At 36.5% G+C, this 23,247-nt stretch overlaps 1 protein-coding gene across 2 annotated transcripts in view; it reads left to right on the top strand.

Annotated features, from left to right (window-relative positions):
- Positions 1 to 23,247, top strand: part of LOC149300877 (E3 ubiquitin-protein ligase CBL-B-B-like) — a 70,670-nt gene that overhangs the window by 32,835 nt on the left and 14,588 nt on the right. For both annotated transcript variants that reach the window (XM_089484448.1, XM_089484446.1), the window contains exons 4-12: positions 1,151 to 1,307; positions 3,433 to 3,554; positions 3,944 to 4,081; positions 7,578 to 7,665; positions 8,369 to 8,500; positions 10,639 to 10,836; positions 11,985 to 12,167; positions 14,361 to 14,723; positions 15,056 to 15,144. In XM_089484448.1, the coding sequence (XP_089340574.1) occupies positions 1,151 to 1,307; positions 3,433 to 3,554; positions 3,944 to 4,081; positions 7,578 to 7,665; positions 8,369 to 8,500; positions 10,639 to 10,836; positions 11,985 to 12,167; positions 14,361 to 14,723; positions 15,056 to 15,144 (1,470 nt within the window). The remainder of the gene's footprint in view (positions 1 to 1,150; positions 1,308 to 3,432; positions 3,555 to 3,943; positions 4,082 to 7,577; positions 7,666 to 8,368; positions 8,501 to 10,638; positions 10,837 to 11,984; positions 12,168 to 14,360; positions 14,724 to 15,055; positions 15,145 to 23,247) is intronic.

Here is a 23,247-nt window from a genome sequence, read left to right as displayed (position 1 = left end):
TTCTGGATAAGTAAAAATAAAATTGTTCTATTTATTTTAGCGATGCACTAAAATGAAAATTCTGGACCAAAACCAAAAATTCAGGGTTCACTTAGCCGAAACTGAAAGTGACCCCCCCACACACTTTTAATAAAAGTAAGTTACACACCAAAATTGTACAAAAAATTATATATTATGATTGTTTACAGCAATCTCAGGCATACCCAGATTCCAGCATGTACTGGCTGGGCATTGTATTTTTTGTCCAATTTTAATGTGTAACCACACTTTTATTAAAAGTAACACACCACAATTGGACAAAAAAAATCAACAAACACACTCTTTTTATACCCAGGCAACCAGTAAATGCTGGAACCTAGGCATGATGGGACTGTGATTGCTGTTAGCAGATTGCTGTTAGCATCCCAAGTCAGCCAATACGTGCTGGTGCAGGGTGGCTGTAAGTGCAGACCCCATACTGCTGGCAGCATCAATACACAAGGGGGGCAGCTAGCCAGGTTTCAGCATGTACTGGCTGACTTGGCATGATAGGAGTGTGATTGCTAACAGCAATCACAGTCCCATCATGCCTAGGTTCCAGCACTTACACATCCATGCTATCACAAACACACACAAATGAATTCATTCACAGATTCATTCCCTCAATCAGACATACTCATTCACACAACCTCCCCCACCCCCTTACCTGCTCTACAGCTCTCGATGCCGCTCACAGATTTCAGCAGGGGGCGCGGCCTCCCTCGTTCTCCCCACAGAGGAAGCAGGACTGGAGCAGAGAATAGACCCTCCCACAAGTAAGCAGCAGGCTCTTGTGATCCTGGCTACCGATCTCACGCGGGCCGCACCTTGAGGTTCCGGCCCGCGGGCCACATGTTGGACACCCCTGACATAGTCTTTTCCTGTGGTTTTGGAGCGTCTAGTTACTCCATAATTCCGTGTATTTCCATTTCGCTTCTGCAAAATACAGATGTGGAGATACTGTAATTGCAGTGTATAACTTATTATACACCCCATCACTTTAACTAAATGTAAGATTGTTGAGTTATACCAAATATTCTTTATTGAATGTTGTTCATTAAAAATAGCACTTTAAAATGTTTTTTTATAGAGAATATCTCTGGACCTAAAGCCTTTCTCTTCTTTTCTGCAGAACCATTGTCCCATGGAAAGTCTTCAGACAGTGCCTTCATGAGGTCCATCAAATCAGCTCTGGTTTGGAAGCAATGGCTCTAAAATCGACAATAGATTTGACATGCAATGACTACATTTCTGTTTTTGAATTTGATATCTTTACTAGACTTTTTCAGGTATGGTTGGAATGTGCAGCTTGGTATATAGGGGCAATTTTGACCTCTTTTCAAAATTATTTGCTTATTTACAGTTTAGATTTGAGTATTATATATGTACAGTGTATATAAAAAGTTTACACACCCCTGTTAAAATGACAGGTTCTTGTGATTTTAAATAATGAGACAAAGATAAATCATGTCAGAACTTTTTCCACCTTTTATGTGACCTATAACGTGAACAATTTAATTGCAAAACAAGCTAAAGTCTTTGAGGGGGAATTAAAAAACAAAAACAAAAAAACTCAGGTGAAGGTGAAGGTGAACTTCCTCTTCAGCTTCCTAATGGACGCCTGAAGGTTTTGTGCCAAAATTGTCTGGTATTTGGAACTGTTCACAATTCCCTCCACCCTGACTAAGGCCCCGGTTCTAGCTGAAGAAAAAAATCCCCAAAGCATGATGCTGCCACCACCATGCTTCACTGTGGGTATGGTGTTCTTTGGGTGATGTGCAGTGTTGTTTTTGCACCAAACATACTTTTTGGAATTATGGCCAAAAAGTTCAACATTGGTTTCATCAGACCATAACACATTTTCCCACGTGCTTATGGGGGACTTGATGTTTGTTTTTGCAAACTTCTGCCGGGCTTGGATGTTTTTCTTTTTAAGAAAAGACTTCCATCTTGCCACCCTACCCCATAGCCCATTCATATGAAGAATATGGGAGAATGTTGTCACATGTAGCACACAGCCAGTACTTGACAGAAATTCCTGCAGTTTCTTTAATGTTGCAGTAGGCCTCTTGTAAGCCTCCCTGACATGTTTTCTTCTCGTCTTTTCATCAGTTTTGGAGGAATGTCCAGTTCTTGGTAATGTCTCTGTTGTGCCATATTTTCTCCACTTGATGATGACTGTCTTTGCTGTGTTCCGTGGTATATCTAATGCTTAGGAAATTCTTTTGTAACCTTCTCCTGACTGATATCTTTCAACAATGATCCCTTTGATGCTTTGGAAGCTCTCTGTGGACCATAGCTTTTGCTCTGAGATGCAACTAAGCAAATGTCAGGTAAATCCTACTACAGGTGTGTTATTTAAGATGAGTTTGAATGTGATTGAACACAGCCCCTGTTATAAGAAGGTGTGCACCAGGTTATTGTGAGTTTTTCTTTACCCCCCTCAAAGATTTCAGCTTGTTTTGCAATTGAATTGTTCATGTTATAGGTCACATTAAGGGTGGAAAAAGTTCTGACATGATTTCTTTCTTTCTTTAAAATCACAAGAACCTGGCATTTTATCAGGGATGTGTAGACTTTTTATATCCACTTTATGCATATAATGCAGCCACACAAAAAAAAAATATTTTTGTAAAATAAATGTTTTATGCTTCCAGGAAACATGGTCTATTCGCAGCTCCCATTCCATGAAGTATAGATGCAAATTAATACATTTGCTAAGATTTCAAGAACCACAAGGTCTCTAGAGACGATAGTATTACTATTACTATTACTAACATTGGTTAATGATAAATGTTAAATTCTGTTGCTAGAATGCAGAATCTATAATTTTATGGTGCAGTTATTACATCATTTGGTTGGATTTTTAACCGTCACTGTAGGCTTTAAAAATGACAGGAAGTGGTTTTAGGCGATATGATCAACCAGTAGATCGTGTTTTTCTGTAGTTGAGCAACTGCTTTTTCGTAAATGATTTAGAGAGCACTATAAATGATTTAAAGAGCACTATATATAATCTTGAGACTCGCCTGACTTCTATATATATTTCTATTCATTTGTGACAGTGAGAAGGCAGTTGTTGCATAGTATTTAAATTTGGTAAAGTTGCATATTAATGCAGTTTTTCAAAATGGCTATGAAAGCACAATTGCCTGTATCTTGAATTATCATGATTTCCACCATGAGGCCTAAAACATTGCATTAACCCCTAGTTTTTATTATAGTTTAAAACAGCTGACTATTACCATTAAGCCATGTGCGAGATAACAACTGCAGTATCAGATGAGGTTTTTTTTGGTGTATAATTGTCTAGGCTTAAACATTCGCATTTTGATCCATCATGCACTGTAGAAGTCTGCGGGCCTATCCCCCTTTCCTCTTACTGTTTTTTTTTTTCTTGTTTTATTCTTCAAGCCATGGAGCTCCATATTAAGGAACTGGAATTTTTTAGCAGTAACACATCCTGGGTACATGGCATTCCTAACATATGATGAAGTTAAAGCACGTTTACAGAAATATAGCAACAAGCCAGGGAGGTAAGATATTGTATGCTCTATGATAATTCTATAAATGGTTTTAATTGAACTTAGTAAATTCAAATATTGAAAGCTATACTTTACCATCACAGACAAACGATACAGCGGCTACAGCGACAACTCCAAAGTTTATAAATGTGATTACGATGGTAGATGTAATCTACATTATTTCAGCAAACGGCTATTTTACCTGTTTTCTGTATAGGTAACACTTTAGGCTTTTTTTTTTTTTTTTTTTTTAGCAAATGTAAAGTGTTTTATGTTGAACAGAAGAGTGACAATACCTCATTAATTAAAACCTCTCACATTATGTCATGTTTTATCTAGTTTTTTTTGTGATATTAAGATTTAACACTTTACATATTTAACAGTCATATTTTCCTCCCTAGTTATATTTTTAGATTGAGTTGCACAAGACTTGGGCAGTGGGCAATTGGCTATGTGACTGGTGATGGAAATATCTTACAGACAATACCTCATAACAAACCATTGTTTCAAGCGCTCATTGATGGCAGTCGAGAAGGATTGTAAGTATAAAGCCTTTCATTAAAGCTTGTCATTAAAATGATTTGCCCTCAAAAAACAATCTCTTTGGTTTACTTTTTTAATTCATTCATACCAACTTTTTTTTCTATTCCTTGATCCCTCTCCCACTTCTTCTTTGATTCCACTCCTCCTTTCCATACCTCTCAAGTTACATACATTCCTTAATTCCCACCATACCCTTTCTTCCAGTTTCAACACCCTAACCACAAACCGGTCTTATAAACCAACCTATTTCTTTCCGCTCCACTCCTATCTCCTCTTGTCTCTCCTTACACACTTTCTGTACCTTCTACGTTACCACCTTTTCCTCTAATCGTTACCTCGCCTCCTACCCACTTGGTCATTCAACCATCACCCTGCTTCAACCCGCAGCAAGTGCTGTATGACTGGGCCATGGCCTAAAGTCTCACCCAGGCTGACTTAAAATTCCCACAGTGACATGCTTTCGTGGAAACCCCAATGCAGGAGCAACCACAGGCTAGCGACTCTCACCATGATGTTAAGGGGGATGTGGGTGCAAAACAGTTAACAGAAAACTCAAGGTTACCAGCTGCTCTCCCCGCAGGGCCCAAAAATCTTTATTTACTGCCAAGTTCTTAAGTTTTTGCAAATATTGAAGGAGGCTTAGGTAACCACCTTAACTACTCAAACTATAGAAAAACCCAATTTGGTTAAAAATGTAGTGCTAAAATTATAAAAAAAATGGTAATTTGCTATTGCTGAAAGCTGTCGGTTTAAAATTAAAGGACAAAGACAGAACTGATTCATTCATATTAAATATAAGCAGAAATAATCACAATGCTTATAATAAAAAATAATGGATACAAAAACAGAATAAGCACGTAAAACTTACATAACAATAATGTAAGAAAATAAGGAGGTTTAATATTTTACTCAGGTTCTCATTCTTATAGTAATCTCTCTCTAACCTCTAGGAGTCCAGGCTCTTTATGACACTCCTAATGACTTAGGTAGTAAAACATGGCAGTAAACTCCTGCCTATTTTAAAATGCCACATTTTCTTATGGTACCTTGTGCGTTAAGAACTCTGGGGTAACTCTCATGTTTCCTATCATTTGGAAGGGCACAATTAACATCTTCATGTTATGATTCTACTATGGAAGCTTAACCATATTTCTCAAATCATAATGGCACCCAGGACAGTACATCTGGCAGGATGTGGACTAAGAAAAAGCTTCTTTTCTCTTATTCATGCAAGATGCCTTTTTAACCCTTAACCATATGTATTTTGAATGACACATCCCTCTTGAAAGCATATAGGTATCTGGTAGGAAGTGGAACAATACTTCTTTGTGTCTGAGCATTCTTGTAGAAACTACAACACTGTTGAAATAATAGAATACCATGTATGTCTGTTATTGCTGATACTTTAGCTGTTTTGGAGATTAAGTTTTTTTTTTTCTCTCTCTCTCTCTCTCTCTCTCCTCCTCCTCTCCCCAGTTTAACAATGACCCATGCATTTGCTATCCTACCCACTTGCCCTAATTCCTGTACATAAGTTTTTTTTAACAATTGCTTCTTCCCTCTTATTTAAAGTCAGTGTGTTTTTATTTGAAGATGCATGAGTTTCAAGAACCTCCTGTCATTACTTAAATAATACCAGCTTTCCTATACCCCAAAATGCCTATGCTTGCTATGCTTCAATTCATTCCTTCAACTCATACAGTAAACATTTTCATTCCGATTCCTTCTTCGTGTGGGATTCTTAACCTCTTAAGGACCGCAGGTTGTCCTTAAACCCATTAAGGATAATGCATTGTGAGCCCGTACATGTACGGTCTTTGTCGTGAAGGGGTTAATGAAACCTTCAGATTGTTCAATAAATTCTCCTGTTACAAAATGCCTTGTGTCCTTCCAAACCTTAATCGACCTTGTATCTTCTATCTCAGAATGAATCTCTCTACACACCCCATTTCATTATTTGTCATGTCATTTTTCCTACTATGTGGAAGATTGCAACTAGAACTCCCAATCCCGCACTTGCCATCAAACTCTTTCTGATTGTAGCATGCACATTTAATATCTTTCTTGAAGTATGTGTTGTAATGCTGTTATTTCCAAGTATTGTAATTGTATCTACATGGCTGGTCTGTAAATAAAACAAGCGGTGCATATCGGTGTCACAAAATTACACAATTATACAATCCCCTATTTTATTCCTGTCCAAAATCGACTGATGTGTCTACTATTTTGTATATTTCACCAAAAACCATGGTGAATAAAGCACAATTTACGGATATACATAGGTTCCTATATTCTGAAAATACCCATAAATCAATTATGAAACTACTCTTGGCGCATGTTGTTGGCAGCTTCTAGTTCGCTTCCGTGTCACACAATGGTAATTTGCTTCCAAAGATTAGATGTGAAGTTGTGCATTGTTAGAAACTAGCAAAAGCATTGCTGTGTTCTCAGCAATTTGGAGATTACGGATATTTGCAACACCAGTCATTTCTCAGTCATATAACGCAAATAGATGCGATGTATGTTTTTGTGAAGATTATGGTTTTAGAAATGCTTCAGTGCATGTTAACCCAGTCCTTCAAGTAATAATCTGTCCATTTCTATTTGGAAAAAGCTGATTTCATATTTGACTGCCTGGCTGTGAACAGTTGTAGTAGAAATATCAAAGATGTTATCACATTCTGAAAGAAATTACTCTTTTTAGAAGTAGTGGCTGGCTGTGCTGCGCTGCAGCTGGTGTTAAGTAGCAAAATGTTCTGTGATACAATCTTTACAACTACGTGACAGAACATTAAATATAAAAAAAGTATACATTGACATTGGCAAAGAATACATTCTCTTTCCTGTGATAACTTTTCAATAGTTTTGTTCCATCTTTGCATCATTGCCTTCAGTGCAAATAAAAGTTAAAAGGGTGTTTTTAAGATTAAGGGTTTGTGAAGGCCAAGATACCAGCTGGTGAGGTATTTTCTGATACCATCTTCCTTAAAGCTTAAGTATTAACATGTATAGCTCAATTTGTATTAAATATATTAATCCTTAAAAACTAAACCAATATTTGCCCTTAAACATGGGGTGTTGGTTAATGGTTTGTATTGTGAAATTGGGTGAAGTTGAATTTAGGTGGACTTTCTTATGAGTGTCTGTCAAACCAGGGAGCATTACTGCTTATGGTGATCGTGGCGTTAAATATGCATGGGAGAGATCATGGGAGCGATCATGCAGCATTTTATGGACTATCCACACCCTTTTCAGGACTTTTGAAAAGGGGGGAAATTATGCATATTTTAGGATACTTGTTGTGTGCATTTGTACCAGTACATCATGTAGGAGGTTTCCCTAGGTAAGGTATAGGTTGTTTATAAGGTTGTCACCTAAGTTTAACTGGCAGACTAACCAAACTGGCTACAGTCACCACATTATCGTGTAATTGATTAACATTGGCGGGTTCACCTAAATTAATCACTGACAATGCAATCTTTTCTGTTTTAGCTATCTTTATCCTGATGGACGGAGTTATAATCCTGATTTAACTGACTTGTGTGAGCCTATGCCACATGATCATATTAAAGTTACACAGGTAAACTTTCTTTAATTTGCCTTTGCCTATCTCTGATTATATTCGTATAAAATATGGTGTCTAAATGCGAAAGTCTTGCTTTTTACATGTTAGCTTAGTCTTTAGGTGTGTGTTCTCTTGGCTGGCTTCTTTGAGTTTATAGTAATTTGCCTCACTGATGTACTAAAGACAAGCTTTGTGCACAACATTTTGGTTGGTGTACTGTGCCAGTCGTGCAATGGACAACCATTTGAAAATCTTCTGGTCCTTGAGGCACCAAGAATCTCTGCTCTGATAACCATTGCATCGTAGGCCTGCTAATGCTTTAATGCATTCATCTTTTGAGGACCAAATGTGTCAATGATTTCAGGAGTAAGTGGGCAAAGACTCTACTATAACAGTTTAATAAAACAAATACATAAAAATACAATTTATGTGACCAAAATGATCACTACGTGCCAGTGAGGCCCAAGCAATTTTCCCAACGTACTACAATCCATCTTTATGAAAACGCTACAGTGCCTTACATAGGTGAATGAATTGCACATTTCACTCATTCACAGATTGAGATACAAGACTTTTGACTTATGATGCATGTAACATATTGTGAGAGCACATTTTATAACAATATTGCTTTTGTATTTTTTGATGTTAGACTTTTCTCAGCATTCTAAAATTGGGTCAAAGTGTGTTTTGACCTCCATGCCTGGCGTTTTTCTTTCAGGAACAATATGAATTATATTGTGAAATGGGCTCCACCTTCCAGCTGTGTAAAATATGTGCAGAGAATGACAAAGATGTGAAGATTGAACCTTGTGGACATTTGATGTGCACTTCATGCCTGACCTCCTGGCAGGTATAGTCAAGTAACCACACATATGAAACTTTAATGACACATATTTGCCCCTAATTTATCGATATTCTGATTTAATCTTCTGTCCTAAAACTAAAGTGCTGTTATCTTAGCCCTAAGTTTTTATGTAAGACATAAAGAAGGGTGATGAGCAGTAATTGTGGGATAATGCATGTGGTATGCATTTGTTTAAAATTGGTACCATTTTAGCATTTAACATCATGAGGTTAAACGGGTTTATAAAGCAATCAAAGGCCGCTTTCTCATAACAAACAGTGTTTCTGTAATGACTCAATGTCAGTAACACCGAAAATGCAGTAGGGGTCGCAGCACCATATTAAATGTGGCATTGGCTGCTTGCTTTAAAAGAAATATGCTTAAACTGTGTTGCCGAGATGCCTCAATATCGAGGCGTTTACATTTTTATGTATTTTCTCTGCAGTTCACAAAGGAGTCATAAATTTCAATTTCAATGTTCATGTGAATATTTTAAGTGGATCTTTAAATACAAGATCCAGAATTTGAGTTCTAGGCATCCGCATATTGGAGTAAGGAATATGCATAAAATAAAAATCTACCCTATGTGTGTACCATCAGCAAAGGTATCATAGCCTCCTGTTCTTAGGATCTGTATGGTTATTACTTCCCATTGTTCTCTCTCCCCTGTTAAGTTGTTTGATTCAGGCAACCTTTGTAAGGGTAATGGATAATAATGGAGAAAACTTCCGGCCATGACAGCGATCATGCTGGTTTGGCGCAACACAAAATCTTGAGGTTTTCATCAGGTTAATGATTGAACTAGATAATCTCCAAAACAGAGTGGCACAATAAATAAATTTAGTCATGCAAAATGCTGTCAACAAGCCCCCTTTTTTAATTTAGGATATTTGTGGAGAAGTTGGTACATCCTAAAACCAATGGTAGCTTCTGAAGGTGAAAGAATATTCAAGTTCAAACTATTTTATATTCAAAATAGAAGCATGTGATGGTACATAGGGCTGTGCCAGTGCATATTTGACATTAGCAGTCTTGTGATTCTGATCATTATATGAGCTAGTTTTTACTTGTGCAGTGTAAAAATATGAAACTTTCTCAAATAGCCTTTTTCTTCAATTGCCTGCTTTTGTGTTTTGTGTTTGAATTAGAATTATATTATATTTATATATACACACACATTATGTATCCATATTATAAAACATATTCGTACACACCAAAGGTCTGACTTGTGCAGGACATTTGCACGAAACCTTCATTCATTTGCACTTTTACATAAGTTCTATATGGTGGTTCACAACGTAAAAATGAATACAGTAGTTGACAACATATGTTCAGTTTTTCAATTTATGTTGTTATATTTTAAAGCAAATAAATAAAAAACAATATCCTGAAAAGCATGTCCAATGTCATTCTAATGTCAATCTTATCCTGTAAGGTGTGTGAACTCCAAATAAGCAGAGGCTACTCTTTAGTATACTACACAATATTTTCCTTCCGTGTTTTGTCTCATGCTCTTTCTATAAAAATACCGGTTTACTTTTTTAGACAATTACATCTTTATTTTTTTATTAAGGAACCGATGCTTAAAAAAATGACCTTAGCATTCATATGAAATTTATGACCTCTGGTCATGTTATCTGCGGAATTCATCATGTTGAGGGTAGCAAACTCTTCATAGGCACATAATGAATTCCTCCCTTAATCTTTGTTAACATTATTCTGGGTGCTTTCAAGAAGATTTATGAAATGCTTCTCTTGGAGGAAATAATAAAGGATTTCTCTTGTTATGGCTATATGAAATATTCTAATGTCTTGCACAAAATGTCTGTCTTTGTGTTCATACATATGTGGCACTTTTGCATAATTAGAGAGGAACAGAATTCAGAAGTCAAAATTTCTATTTCTCATAAAAAAATACCTATCCTGTTGATTGTATTTTCTTTCTCTCGCTCGCAAAAAATGTTTTAGTCCATATAGAGCCTTTAAACATAATATAATCTAAAACATACAAGTTCATTATTACCCAAATATTACATATATTGGTACATAGACTGCAACAGGGGATGTTTCTCTGTAGAGTGAAATATGTCTGCAGTTTATAGCTCAGTCTATATTTACTTGACATTTACCTTTATCTTACACAGGAGTCTGACGGTCAAGGATGCCCTTTTTGTCGCTGTGAAATCAAGGGTACAGAACCTATAATAGTTGATCCTTTTGACCCAAGAGATGAAAGCAGATGCTGTAATTTGGAGAGTTTGAGTACTCCAATATTGGACTTTGATGATGACGATGAACGGGAAGATTGTTTGGTGATGAATCGGTTGGCCTCTGTAAGGAAGGTAACTCAGTTTAAAAAATCTGATACATATGACAACATTTTGACACTTATTCTGGTTGTATGCGAGAGATCTCCAAGGGACAACTAGTCTTTACAGAAGGAATAATGGGCAAACTAGAGAAGCCGAATGGTTCATCTTTGCTGTGAAATTGTGTGTCTCTGTAATCAAGATATTGTATTACTAGAGGTACATACAAGTCCTTATACCGTGCAATATTACTTCTAAAGTGGACCCAACATTAAAAAATGTTTTGTAATCATATTTAAAGAATCATAAGGATAACTAAATAATATGTAAATGATTATACAAGTCTTCATTGTATTGCACAGGAATCATGTAAAAATAACTATGGTCAGTAACTGTACTCAGGGGATGTGGCTGGACATAAATTTATTTTTCAGCAGTGGCACCTATCTTTTGTAAGAAATCCTAAGAAAAATTACAAAGGTTATGCAGAAAAAAGTATATTTTGCCACGTAATTAGAAGTATTCTCACTTCACAGTGTGGCATGTCTCACCTTGTGGTTAACGTAATGTATTTAGATTTATTTTCTCCTTTTTTTTTATTTTTATTTTTTTTAATTTTACTATGATACCATACAAAAAGACATTATTACATACATATACATAAGAAGGGTACATAATTCCGCACCAATATAATAAAATGGGAAAGAAACGCAAGTTGCCAATTTCCGTATGAAGAACGGATTGGGATAATCCCAAAAATAAAACTGTATGTACACTGTTAAAATCTTTTAAAACTACAATTTTTAAAATCAGAGATGGTATATAGTACCAAAATAAGTATCTAAAATGTATCCAGCGATATCACCAGACTGTTGGAGATGGGAAACCGATCAGGGCACCTAAATACATATTTGGGGGGAATGTATTTGCCTTCAACCAATTTGGAATATGATATTTGGGGTATTGAGAGCTCTTGGGATTGCCGATATAAATAGAAAACCAGAAACAGTATTATTATTTTTAGCTTGGCCAAGATTAAGACTGGTACTTTTCTTTTTGGGCGTATTTTTAGATTTATTTATTTTGAGGGTATTTTCTTTATTGCTGGTTTGGCTATTTGTTTTGGATCTTGTAATGTCTTATCCTGCCGGGCTTTTTGTTTGTTTCTTGGTGTTTTTAAGATTGACAGACAGAATTCACCAGTGACATCTCCAGGGTCATCCCCTCTTACACAAAGGAAAAAAACACCACCTGATCCATTGCAGATACCCCACCTGAACCTTCCTCCTGTACCTCCACGATTGGATCTCATTCACAAAGGAGTAGCTCGATCTCCTTGTGCTAGTCCTACAGGGTCACCAAAGGTATGCAGCAATAACAGACATAAAAATACTTGAAATACGGTGTGACTTTGGAGAAGGGTGGGATCTACTAAATGTATTCACCAAGCGGTTCAACTCCTTAATTTCTTATAGATTTATCCTCCAACAGAATACATAGTGGATATTAGACTTGTGCAGATGAACCAAAAATTATTTCTACAAACTTTCGTTTTTGGTTCATTTGTTTTCAGACCTTTTTTTCCCCCCTGCCTTTTACAGTTAATATGAAATTCAGAGAGCTTTTTTAAGCTTGTTGTCCCTCACTCTCATTCACTCTCTTAATCTTGCTCACACTCTTTCGTTGCTCCCTACCTACTCCGACAACTGCTTCTCTGTCTCCTTCTCTGCAGCGCCTCTCCTTGATCTTCTACTCTTCCTCTTCTTCTCATTTTTCTTCTTCCAGCTCCCCCCTCTCTTCTTCAGTGTACTTTCGCAACAGGGCGGAGCCTCAACACACACCCTCCCCTTATTGGAGGAATGGGGGAGAGGCTGTCCACATTGTATGTATATAACAGGGAAAGGTATCTTAAACGGAACTTTATATTACCAGTATGATGATAAAAGCAATTTTTTTTAAGGTTTACACACAGTTACATACTAATTGTTTGTATGTGTTCTAGCTGTGTTGTATTAGCCCAACCTACTAGATAACTGACTCCTTTGCATACTTACATAAAATGTCCCCGTCTTAATCACCTAGACACTGACATTCTGACTCATGAAAGTCTATGGAGGCATTTCATTCCATAAGCAAGACTTCTTCATTAGCATAAACAGTCATGGTAGTGTGGTCTCAGCATTGAAATCCACCAGAAATAGTAGCCTCCCAGGTCCTTGGTTAAAGTAGTTTATCATTTAAAACTATTTATTTTTGTTGTTTTTAACTAAACTACATTAATGCAGTTTAATACATTAATACACTGCCTTTAATGGTCAAATAAAAATATTTGGTTTTTAGCTGGACTTCTCCTTATAACTTTAATTTCTTAGGATCTGGGTGACTATTGCTGGAAATTATCTTTGCCATCTTAAGTTGCTGGTTCATGCAGCCTTTCTCTGGGTATATGAAGTAGAAGGAGAAAACTTGATCAGATGACGCTCACCCTACCACAAGCTACCACGATCTCGGGTTCCATGATGGGGAATTTATAACTAAATATCTCCAAAACCAATACACAAATTGACTTAAACTTAAGTAGCTTCAATGCATTTCCTTTTAAGAAAAGGTGTGGTGGCTACAGTAGTTCTCCATCAAAAACATTCTTATGCTTCTTGATTTCTCATGTAGAAAAAACATTGAGTAGTATAATGACATAGTCTTTATATACAGTCCAGTAATTCTTGTAGATTTTATTTAAGCTCCATTCTGGGTAGTAAGTAATATAGCTAAGTGATGCTACTACTGCTTCTCAGTGTTAGACACTATTCCATATATAATCCTTCTTAACTCGCTTACTAGTGTTACAGGCATAATTATTTGGAATTCATTATACAAATGAATGACTATGCCCGCTTATCCAGGATAAAGGGTAAAGGGGAACTCCAAACATTTGTTTTTCTGTATGTGGCTCAATCATATGTCAGTATGCCAGTTTTTGTTATGAGATGGAGAAGAGCAGGAAAACTTGCATAACGTTTTGCACAGGTGTTCCTTAGATCATCTTTTTCCACTGGGATGTAGTATATACGCTGTTTGTACAGTTGTGTCTCACTTTTCCTAGCCGAAATTTGGACACTAAGGAAGAGCCTGGGCTGCAAAAGAAAAGGGGGTACCGAAAGACGGAGTGTTACACAATATGTGGCTTGGATAAGGATGTCTGGTTCGCTTTGTGTCATAAATATTTACGTGATTACGTTGCACTTTGCATCAAGACGCTTTTAGGTCAGGAGAAGTAGCTTTTCAAATAATTAGTATATATAAGTATAATGGGTGTACTTGCATGAAACATAGAAATAAACTATACAGTTACTTTGTATGATACTTTTGTTACAAAAGATACATACATATCCCTTGCAACTGATGTAAAAGGATTTAAAAGTATAGTGGGAGCTCCCCTTTGAATATATTTTCATGCATATATGTTTATGTGGAATATAAGCTGTTGTTGAAGATATTGTTTACCGAAAACCTTATATGTCTGATAGTAATAATACTTCTTGGTATTATTTATCTAGTCCTCTCCATGTATGGTTCGAAAACAAGATAAACCACTTCCAGCTCCTCCACCTCCTACGAGAGAGCCACCACCACCTCCGGAGAGACCTCAAATCCAGTCTGACAGCAGAACGTTTAGACACTTGCATCATGTGGAAAATGTGCCATGTAGAGACCAGCCTATGCCTCTTGAAGCCTGGTGTCCAAGAGACATTTCCGGTGCCAATCATTTATCGACATGTCGCATAACGCTTGAGAGTTCTTCTAAGCTTGGGAAAACTGCTAGTTCGGTTTTAAACGGAAGGCATGGTCGTCTGAGTTCTGATCCCCGATTTATGCACAAACATCATAAAAATCACGAATTGCCATTAGAAAATGTAAGGGTAAGACTTTTTTGGCAATTATTTTACATTTTATGCACTCGCCTAGTAAAAGCCTTATGAAGTTATGTGATTGCGTAATATAAAATGGCTGCAAAAAAAGATAAATATCACCTTATCAGGAGTGTTATGGTTAAATTATACATTTAAATTCAAGAGTGACTATACCTTACTAACCACCTCGCTTTCTACTGCTTTTATATCCTGTGCACTAAACATAAGTGATTACCATTTGAAAAAATACCTCGGCCATTCTTGCATAATGTATTCTGCTAAGGATACAATTATTTACATTACTTATTTTACTCATTCCTTAATGCTTTTTTTTTTTAAAGGTTTTATCAAATGTTTTGATGGAAGAATACGATGTGCCTCCTCGACTTTCACCTCCTCTGCCAACAATTACTATCAACCCTAGTATGAAGTAAGGAATGTTATCATCCGTGAAGGTTTAATATCAGATCAGTTCAGAGGGGCAGGTCGTTACTAGTAAGATTTACTATAATTCTTGCATTACCTTCACTATTGCCTCAGCTCTACAAAGTTAATACTTTTTATAATTGACCAGCCATTATTTGCCACATTGATGTCATTCTATTAAGCAAATTATTTTTACACTCATATTCTGCTGACTTAAGGAAATGTGGTTTATCAATTATGATTGTGTTGACTTTGCTCCGAGTAAATTGGGCATTGTGTTTTTGCAGGAACCACAACACAAACGTATGTGTATTCCCACTCAAGCCCTGAGGTAACTTTAGCCCACACAGGTGGCGTACATGCCAAATAATTGAGTCATTTTTTCAACCACTGTTTAGACAAACATTCATTTCTAAACCCTCTGAAAGTACAGGGAAAGGAAGGGGAATTATGTATGCTCAGAATTAGCCGACATTTTCAATTTCCTAAGACAATGAATTACTTTCCAAAAACGAAGCTAAGGTAGAGCAGGCCTCGTGTCCATTTTCTTTAATTGTACAACACCAAGGTTTTGGTGTTGTAGAGCCTCGCAAATCCAGAGAATGAGTAGTTTACAATGTCATATGGAACTTAACTTCTAAATTTGGCTATATATATAATAATATATATCATACATATGTGAGCATCATATCTGAAGTTTGTGTCATCTGTGATTAATGTGACTTAACATATAGCTTTCCTCTGAGCATCCTGTGTGTTTCTGTTTTCTACTCTAAGCAAGTAATGCATCATGAATGCATCATTCATTTCTGCATCCTTGAATAGTGCGAGTGGGTACAGCTGATATGTAGACACCATGACGCATGGACTACTAATAAGCCAAAATGTGTGTGAGTCCTATGATGCGACATTCTTTTCCTTAAAAGAAAGGAAAATAAGAATCTAGTTGTTGCATTCCTGGAAAATGAGTCTGGACCATTAACAGCTTGCCATAATGGTCATAATGTGTGTTACGGGTTTGTCATAGAATACGAGTTATTAGTCGTCAAATTGCCATGATTTTTAACCGTGACTTTTGTTAAATACCGCTGTTTTTGATTAAACTGTGTTCTGTCTGGAAAAATGAACTCTGTTTGCTTGGTTAGCTGCTGCGTGAGAATTCTTCATTTACGACTTTAGCCTGTTTGAAGCAGAAATGAAAGTAGTATAGAAATGTTAGGAATCTGCTTTGTGACCACATTTATTCCCCCCCTCCCTGAAAAGAGTGATATCGACAAGGATCCTTAAAAATAAATAGCTGCTGTTGTCTGTGCCTGCATAAAGCTATTAATCTGCTTAATGATCACCAGGAGCTTTTGGTTTCTGTATATTTTATTTAAGTTTGAATTCTAAGGCTTTAATGAGTAGAACAAAAGGTGTTTTATAGCATACTGAAAAGTAAGTATTCTTCTCTTCTGTCCTTGTTGTTTCTTGAATAACTGAAAATCTGCGTCATTTAAAAAAAATAGGTGACATCTAGTGTAGCTCCAGGAATGTTCTTTGCATTTTTGTTTGCCAATGTGATTTGTATTATTGAGGAAAACAATTCACCCAACACTTTGCAAATCTGCTTCTGTTCAGCTGTAGCTCTGGGCTTGTAACAGGATGAAGTTCCAAATAATGGCTTGCCAGCTGGAATTTTAAAGTGACATAGAATAGGAGTGAAGCGAAGTCTGTGCCAGGCCAATAGCTGTGTCCCAGGATGCATGCCAGGATTTGGATGGAGCCCAGCGGTGTTTTTTTTTTGGCTACACACTCAGTTTTAATGAGCCTTGTTAGGAATACAATGGTTCTAAGAAGCAGCACTTCCGTGTGCTCTACTGGAGTACGCTGTATTAGAGATTTTTAATGTTTGAGAAGAAATCTTTATGTGGCGCACAGCTAACCTCTAATGGACTTATGTAGTGAGCTGCTAAGGACAGCCTGGGAGCTTTTCCAGTGCGTGGCATGCATGACTCAGTGGGGTTTATGGTAAAATTTGTAAAGCTGGCAGAAAAATAACTACTAGTTTAGTCATTGCTTAATAATTACAATTTTTATTGTTCCTTGAAAGGAAGGCTCTTTGATATAGTTTAATATGTCCTTTATATTGATTGTTTTTGTTTTTGTTTTTTGTACGTACAGACTTGGCCTTCCCACAGACGCAATCAAATATATCTAGCACACAGTATGCAACACTTGCTTGTAGAGTTCACAAGCAGTAAAAGGAGAAAATAAGGAACTTATATCGCTGGCCATCTGGCACACCAAGAAAATGTCTGGTGAGCCAGTGGCCAGTAGAGACACATAGTTACCCAAGCTGCTGCTCTAGTGGCAGATCAGGTGCTGCAGTGTGCGGTGGCATGCTGCAAGCATATAAAAATGTAACAAGCAACCAGCCACACGCGTACATCACTTAAGTGACAGGGCCACTTAGTCATCCCCAGTCCAGACCTGCCCAATGTATGTTTGCCTATCAACGGATACAAGCATAAATTTAATGTAATGATGCACACTCAATTCTATAGAAAGGCAGTCATGTTTTATTGTCACTTGTATTTGTTTCCTTTATCTCCTGATTATAGTTTATATAGTTTTGTGCTAATAACGTTCAAGTTTACAAACCTTGCATAAAGGTTGATGGCAAATACAAGCTATTGGTCTGTCTAAAACAAATATGCTCTATATCATGTTAGCAACATTCTAGTAGTTTACAGCTAACTACTCAGCTTTCACTAACAAGTTTTAATTAGGATTAGGTTCACAAAACCTCACACGGCTAATTAGTTACTTTAAGAAAAAGTTTAGTGTAAATGTTAATTATTTTTCACTTTCTTTCAATGTCCAAATATTGATTCTCTTCCCACTCACTGATTCACACAAATCTTGTTTCAATATAGTCTGCCAGGTTGCTTTATTTATGTTTATGAAAACCTATTCCATACGGTTTGTATCTGGTTTTCATAGTCATTTGGGATTTTATGTGCTGATTTTAATAAAATGTGTGATTACTTTATTCTAGCTCCTTTTCTATGAAGTTTATATTTTCTCTCCATTCCTTATTATATAAGCCAGCATGGCTCCTATTCCTGATATATTTCAGCAGAGGATACATTCTGTGCCAAGTACACGTGAAGTGTTATTTATGCCTAGAGAGAATAAATGCTGTATTCTTTAGCAATATATCAAGAATATTACTTTTTATAGTTCACATGCATGCAAATGGAGCACAGATCTGGGTGTTGAAAAATCAGAGTATGTTAGTTTTTCAAGGAAATAATAAGAAGGTATTAAGCATAATTAAATCCCACATTGTTTTACCTTAAAAGCTGCAAATACAATTTAGTTGTCTATTGTTTTTCCAAAGGTTATATTCAAAAGGTTTGATGTAAACATTTAGCAAGATTCTATGTAGTGTTGTTAGTAAATCTGGATGATATAAATATATCACCTTGAACCCAACCTTTGTGTCTAATGTTCCTTTCCTTTGTGCTTTTACGCCCCCCTGAATAAGGTTCTTTGGAACTTTAGTTCAAAGATGTACCAATATCATAAGCCATAAACAGCCTGTTAACCTGTAATATAATTAATCAATATAAAGATAAGACTCATAATAACAACAAAATGTTGCTTCATAAACAAGTTAAAAACCTGCTTACATTTTATTGTTGCATTTGTATTTTTTCTTTTAAGAGCCACAGCGTACTCTTCACTTCAGTATTGTAGTTCACTACAGTTGATTTGAATGTAAAATAAGATTACTGTAAAGTAATCTTTAGTAAATATTGTGTATTTGTGGAATGCAGGATTCATTGTTTAAGTATCTTGTACCCTGACTGCATCGTTCTTGAATTTTTGCTATGAACAAATTGTTGCATTCTTTAACCCCTTCATGACAAAGCTCATAAATGTACGGGCTCACAATGCATTGTCCTTAAGGGGTTAAGCAGATGTGTAAAGCTTTTTTGCCTGGCTTCTAGATCCAAACCAAATTTGTCGAACCCCTGATTTAAAATGTAATAAATTAGCACCTATTGAATGACTGGTATTGTGCTATTTTTATTGCATGGTAACTTTGGATGTCATTATTTTATTGTTCTGTCATAACAATAGTACAGTTGTGGCATAATTAGACGTCTGTGTCCGCGTAGGAACAGACTAGTTTTCAGCCTGCTGGGCTGAAAATCATTTGTTAAGAATTCTTACTTAAGAAAAGAATGTTTCAGATCATAGTATTGGACTAGCAATCTCTTCCATTGCGGCTCTGGTATTATCTGCTGTGTCGACTAGAGTCCTATTGTGAGAATAAAAATAATGTAGCTGTTTTTTTACTCACGTGCAGGATCAGTCATACCATACCTGCCTAGAGGAAAAAGTTAGACGAAGGAAAGAGTGTCACCTTTCATGCATAATCCCCATTGTTAAGAAGTAATTTTAATCATGTATCCGTATTCACCAGGAATCAATTTAATGAGTGTTGGCCGAGCTTGTGTTCTTTAACGTCGAATCGCAAATTTATATAAATGTTTTATGCTTCTGTGTAGAAGCTTAAGAGAGACCGTGGCATAGAGCTGTCTAAACTGTGTTTAGCTTGAGGTGAACACAATTGGCCTTCTTTTCAGCTACATCATGTGTGTGTGTGTGCACTAGGTATTGGAAAATCTGGTAAGTTTGAAGCTCTTGGGGTAGGATGAGGACCTTATGGTAGGGTCATGAGGCAGAATAGAAAAGTAGAAGTCCAGCGAGGGTTTAAAACTACATCATGTGGCAGTTCCTGCAGATTTGGGTAATTTAAAGTTGTGTCCTATAGTCAAAACCTGAAGTAAGTGGGCAATAGAGACAGTCAAGACAGAAGATGAGATAAAAGGGCTGTATTGTTACTGTATGGTTGTCTTAACAGATAAGCTCTTTATTTACCTGCTGGATTTTTAGACTAAAGGAACAAAAACACGTTAATTAGATATGGTTTCCTTTAAAATTATAAAAGTAAATAATTACAGAAATCCATATACTCTCACTTGGATTATTTATGAATGTGTTGGAATAAAATGAGAGAGAATGACTCAGGGAACTAATACATGTGCAATGTGTAGCCTATTGCAGGGCTCGACAAATCCCTAGGTGTTTGTGAGCCAAACCGGTGGCCGAAACACATATTCGGCCGAAATTAAAAAAAAAAACGGCCGAAAATAATCCCGCGGGGGCCACACTGCTGGAGTGGCCGCAGGAAGCAGGAAACCAGAGGAGTCACATGACTGCTCTGTTCCTCCTCCCAGTGGGCGGGACAAGAGAAGTTTGTGCAGAGAGACAGAGATAGAAGCAGCAGGGCCCCTATGGAAGTCTGCGTGTGAGAGATCTGCAGTGCAGGTAAGGGGGTGAAGGAGGGTGTATGAATGAGTGTGTGTGTGATAGCATGGTTTTGTAAGTGGGGGGAGGGGCATGGCACATGGGGCTCTAAGTGATGTGTAGCATCAATACACAAGGGGGGGGGCAGCAAGCCAAGTTTCAGCATGTACTCCTATCATGCCAAGTCAGCCAGTACATGCTGGAACCTGGGTATGTCTGGGCAGGACTGTGATTGGTGTTAACAATCAATAACTCGAGATTGAGTGCTGGGTGCAAAGTGTGAGTGCTGGGTGCAAAGTGCGAGTGCTGGGGCAAAGTGTGAGACTGAGTGCTGGGCAAAGTGTGGGTGCAGGGCAAAGTGCTGGGGCAAAGTGTGGGTGCAGGGCAAAGTGCTGGGGCAAAGTGTGGGTGCAGGGCAAAGTGTGAGACTGAGTGCTGGGCAAAGTGTGGGTGCAGGGCAAAGTGCTGGGACAAAGTGTGGGTGCAGGGGCAAAAAAAAGTCCTGGCTCCTAACTTTTTTAGCTGGCTCCTAGATTTATAACAAATTTGTCAAGCCCTGGCCTATTGTATAATGAAAAATAGATGTTGGGTAATTTTGTATTAGCCGGATAAAAATGGGATGCATTCAGAAATATTCTTTGAAGTTCTCATTGTATACTGTCCACTTATTTTATTCTCAATACATTCAGGAAAAGTGAGGTAACCTCGGTATATTTATGGAGGGCTTTTAGCTAATTAACCTTTTGTGAGTAGAATTAAATTGGCGTAACGGTGGTTACTGATTTTATATTATAGTGCAATACAGACTGAAGTTAATAACCAGCACATAACAGAATAAACAAATGTATTAGGATAAGATAGAATTTTCAACCAGATTCATATTCAACTTTAATGTTAATATACTTAATTGTGTTTGTTTTTCTATTTTGTTAGCCCAATTTTCTAGAAATATTTTTCTTTATAAAGTAATGTTTTCCTTGCATGAATAGATTTCCCTAATTAAAATAGCCTCATGTGCAAAATCCCAAGCATTATGGGAAGGCATGCCCTCTTGTGGAAATATAGGAATTTACCATTCGCAATGTCAATTGTACTTTAAGTACAACATTAAGTCTATTTGGCACAATAGCTTTGAGCAAACTCAAGCAAACAAAAACTGTGCCAGTTTCTTCTTACTTTTTTCTTTTAATATAATTACAGCCCTGAACACAATCTTTTTATTATTTTTGTAGTTATGCTATGCAGCTGTCTGACACCAGTTTAAGGAATCCTAAGGCGGTAATGCAGAACTAAAAGTAAATATGCCAACCTGTATACATTTTTAATATGAAAAACCCTTATGGCATGTTTTTATTTTTTTTATTTTCGTATATTCTAATATGCGTATGTTTAAGTAATTAAAAAAAAAAAAAAATACTGCAGAATTTTTCATAAAACTTTAGAATGTAAACACGTTTTGTTCCTCTTATAACACAGAGTAACTTGCCTGCTGAAACTTAAGGTATTGGTTATGCATTTTTGTAAAATTACAGTGGCAAATATAATACACACACATTGCTTTATGCATTAATAATCCTGTTTTGATTGATCAAATTAATTATCCATTGTATTGTGCTGTGGAATATATTTGCCACTATATAAAATAATAATAAATTGATCAAATTGAATGATTCTGATGACAGTTAAGGGGCTTCGTATGACTCTCTATTAAACATTGCCTAAAGAGCCTCAAAGATTGTCCATGTTTAATACCATGTATCTGCAAAGTTTTTATCATATTTCAGACTTATTTGTAAGTGGAATAAAATGCATATTCATGCACAAATATGTATATTGTAGGAACTATTTTATAGTATTTTAGTGTGACTCTCAACATCCAGCAAGAAAAAGGAGAAATATGTTACTATAATTTGAGTTGTCTTTTATTTATGATTAGAACATGGAGATGATAGTGGTGTTTTAGAGCAGTATCCAAGACTATCCGGATTATTAAAGAGTGCAGAGCATGGATCTTTACTGAAATAGAAACCATGTTTAGTGTTTCTGGTCATCACACTTTGTTTTCTGTGGAAACACACATCTGGACATTGGGGTAGCACCATATAAACTCATTAACTGGTGACTGAACTAATATTAGTTGAAATTTAAAGCAGCCCATTTGGCATGCAAAGCTATTATGGAACAAGACGATTTTACCATAAATCTAATTTCTTGTGCTCATTAAAATCGGAGCATGTCTAGTTAGAAATAGTGTAACTGCTTACAGGAGCCCTAGGCATACATATTAATTTTAGTATATTAGAATTTATGTACTTGCCTGATGTCATTCTTTAGGTTTGCTTTTGAGTGGTTGGCGTTAGAAGCATTGTTCCGGTGTAGTGAACAAAGTTGCAGGATTACATTTCCAACCCATGGATATCCATGATTAACATAGTTTATCTCCCTATAGTAACAGGATGTTTCTATATGGTTCTTAAGAAGAAAAGGATTTAGAACTTTATTCATTAACAAAATGTTTTCATGTAAAAATTGTTCAGATGACAGATATTTCTTGAGACAGTGCTTGTGTCTTCTGACCTGACCTTTGCATGTAGCCCCAGACTTTTTTCACTCATGTATATTAATCCCAGCTAAACTCACTACTTGTGTATGGGAAGTCTAGGTGCTACCAGAGCCACCACAAATAGTGATAAAGTCCTTTCCAACTGAAATAATATGTATATTTTTCATGATTCATTGATGA

Source organism: Sceloporus occidentalis, unplaced genomic scaffold (genome assembly GCF_023333645.1).
Source record: "Sceloporus occidentalis isolate IW3139 unplaced genomic scaffold, rSceOcc1.0.p SCAF_22, whole genome shotgun sequence".
In the NCBI taxonomy this organism is placed as follows: Eukaryota; Metazoa; Chordata; class Lepidosauria; order Squamata; family Phrynosomatidae; genus Sceloporus; species Sceloporus occidentalis.
Note: the sequence above shows the minus strand (reverse complement) of the source record. Positions and strands in the feature narration are given on the sequence as shown.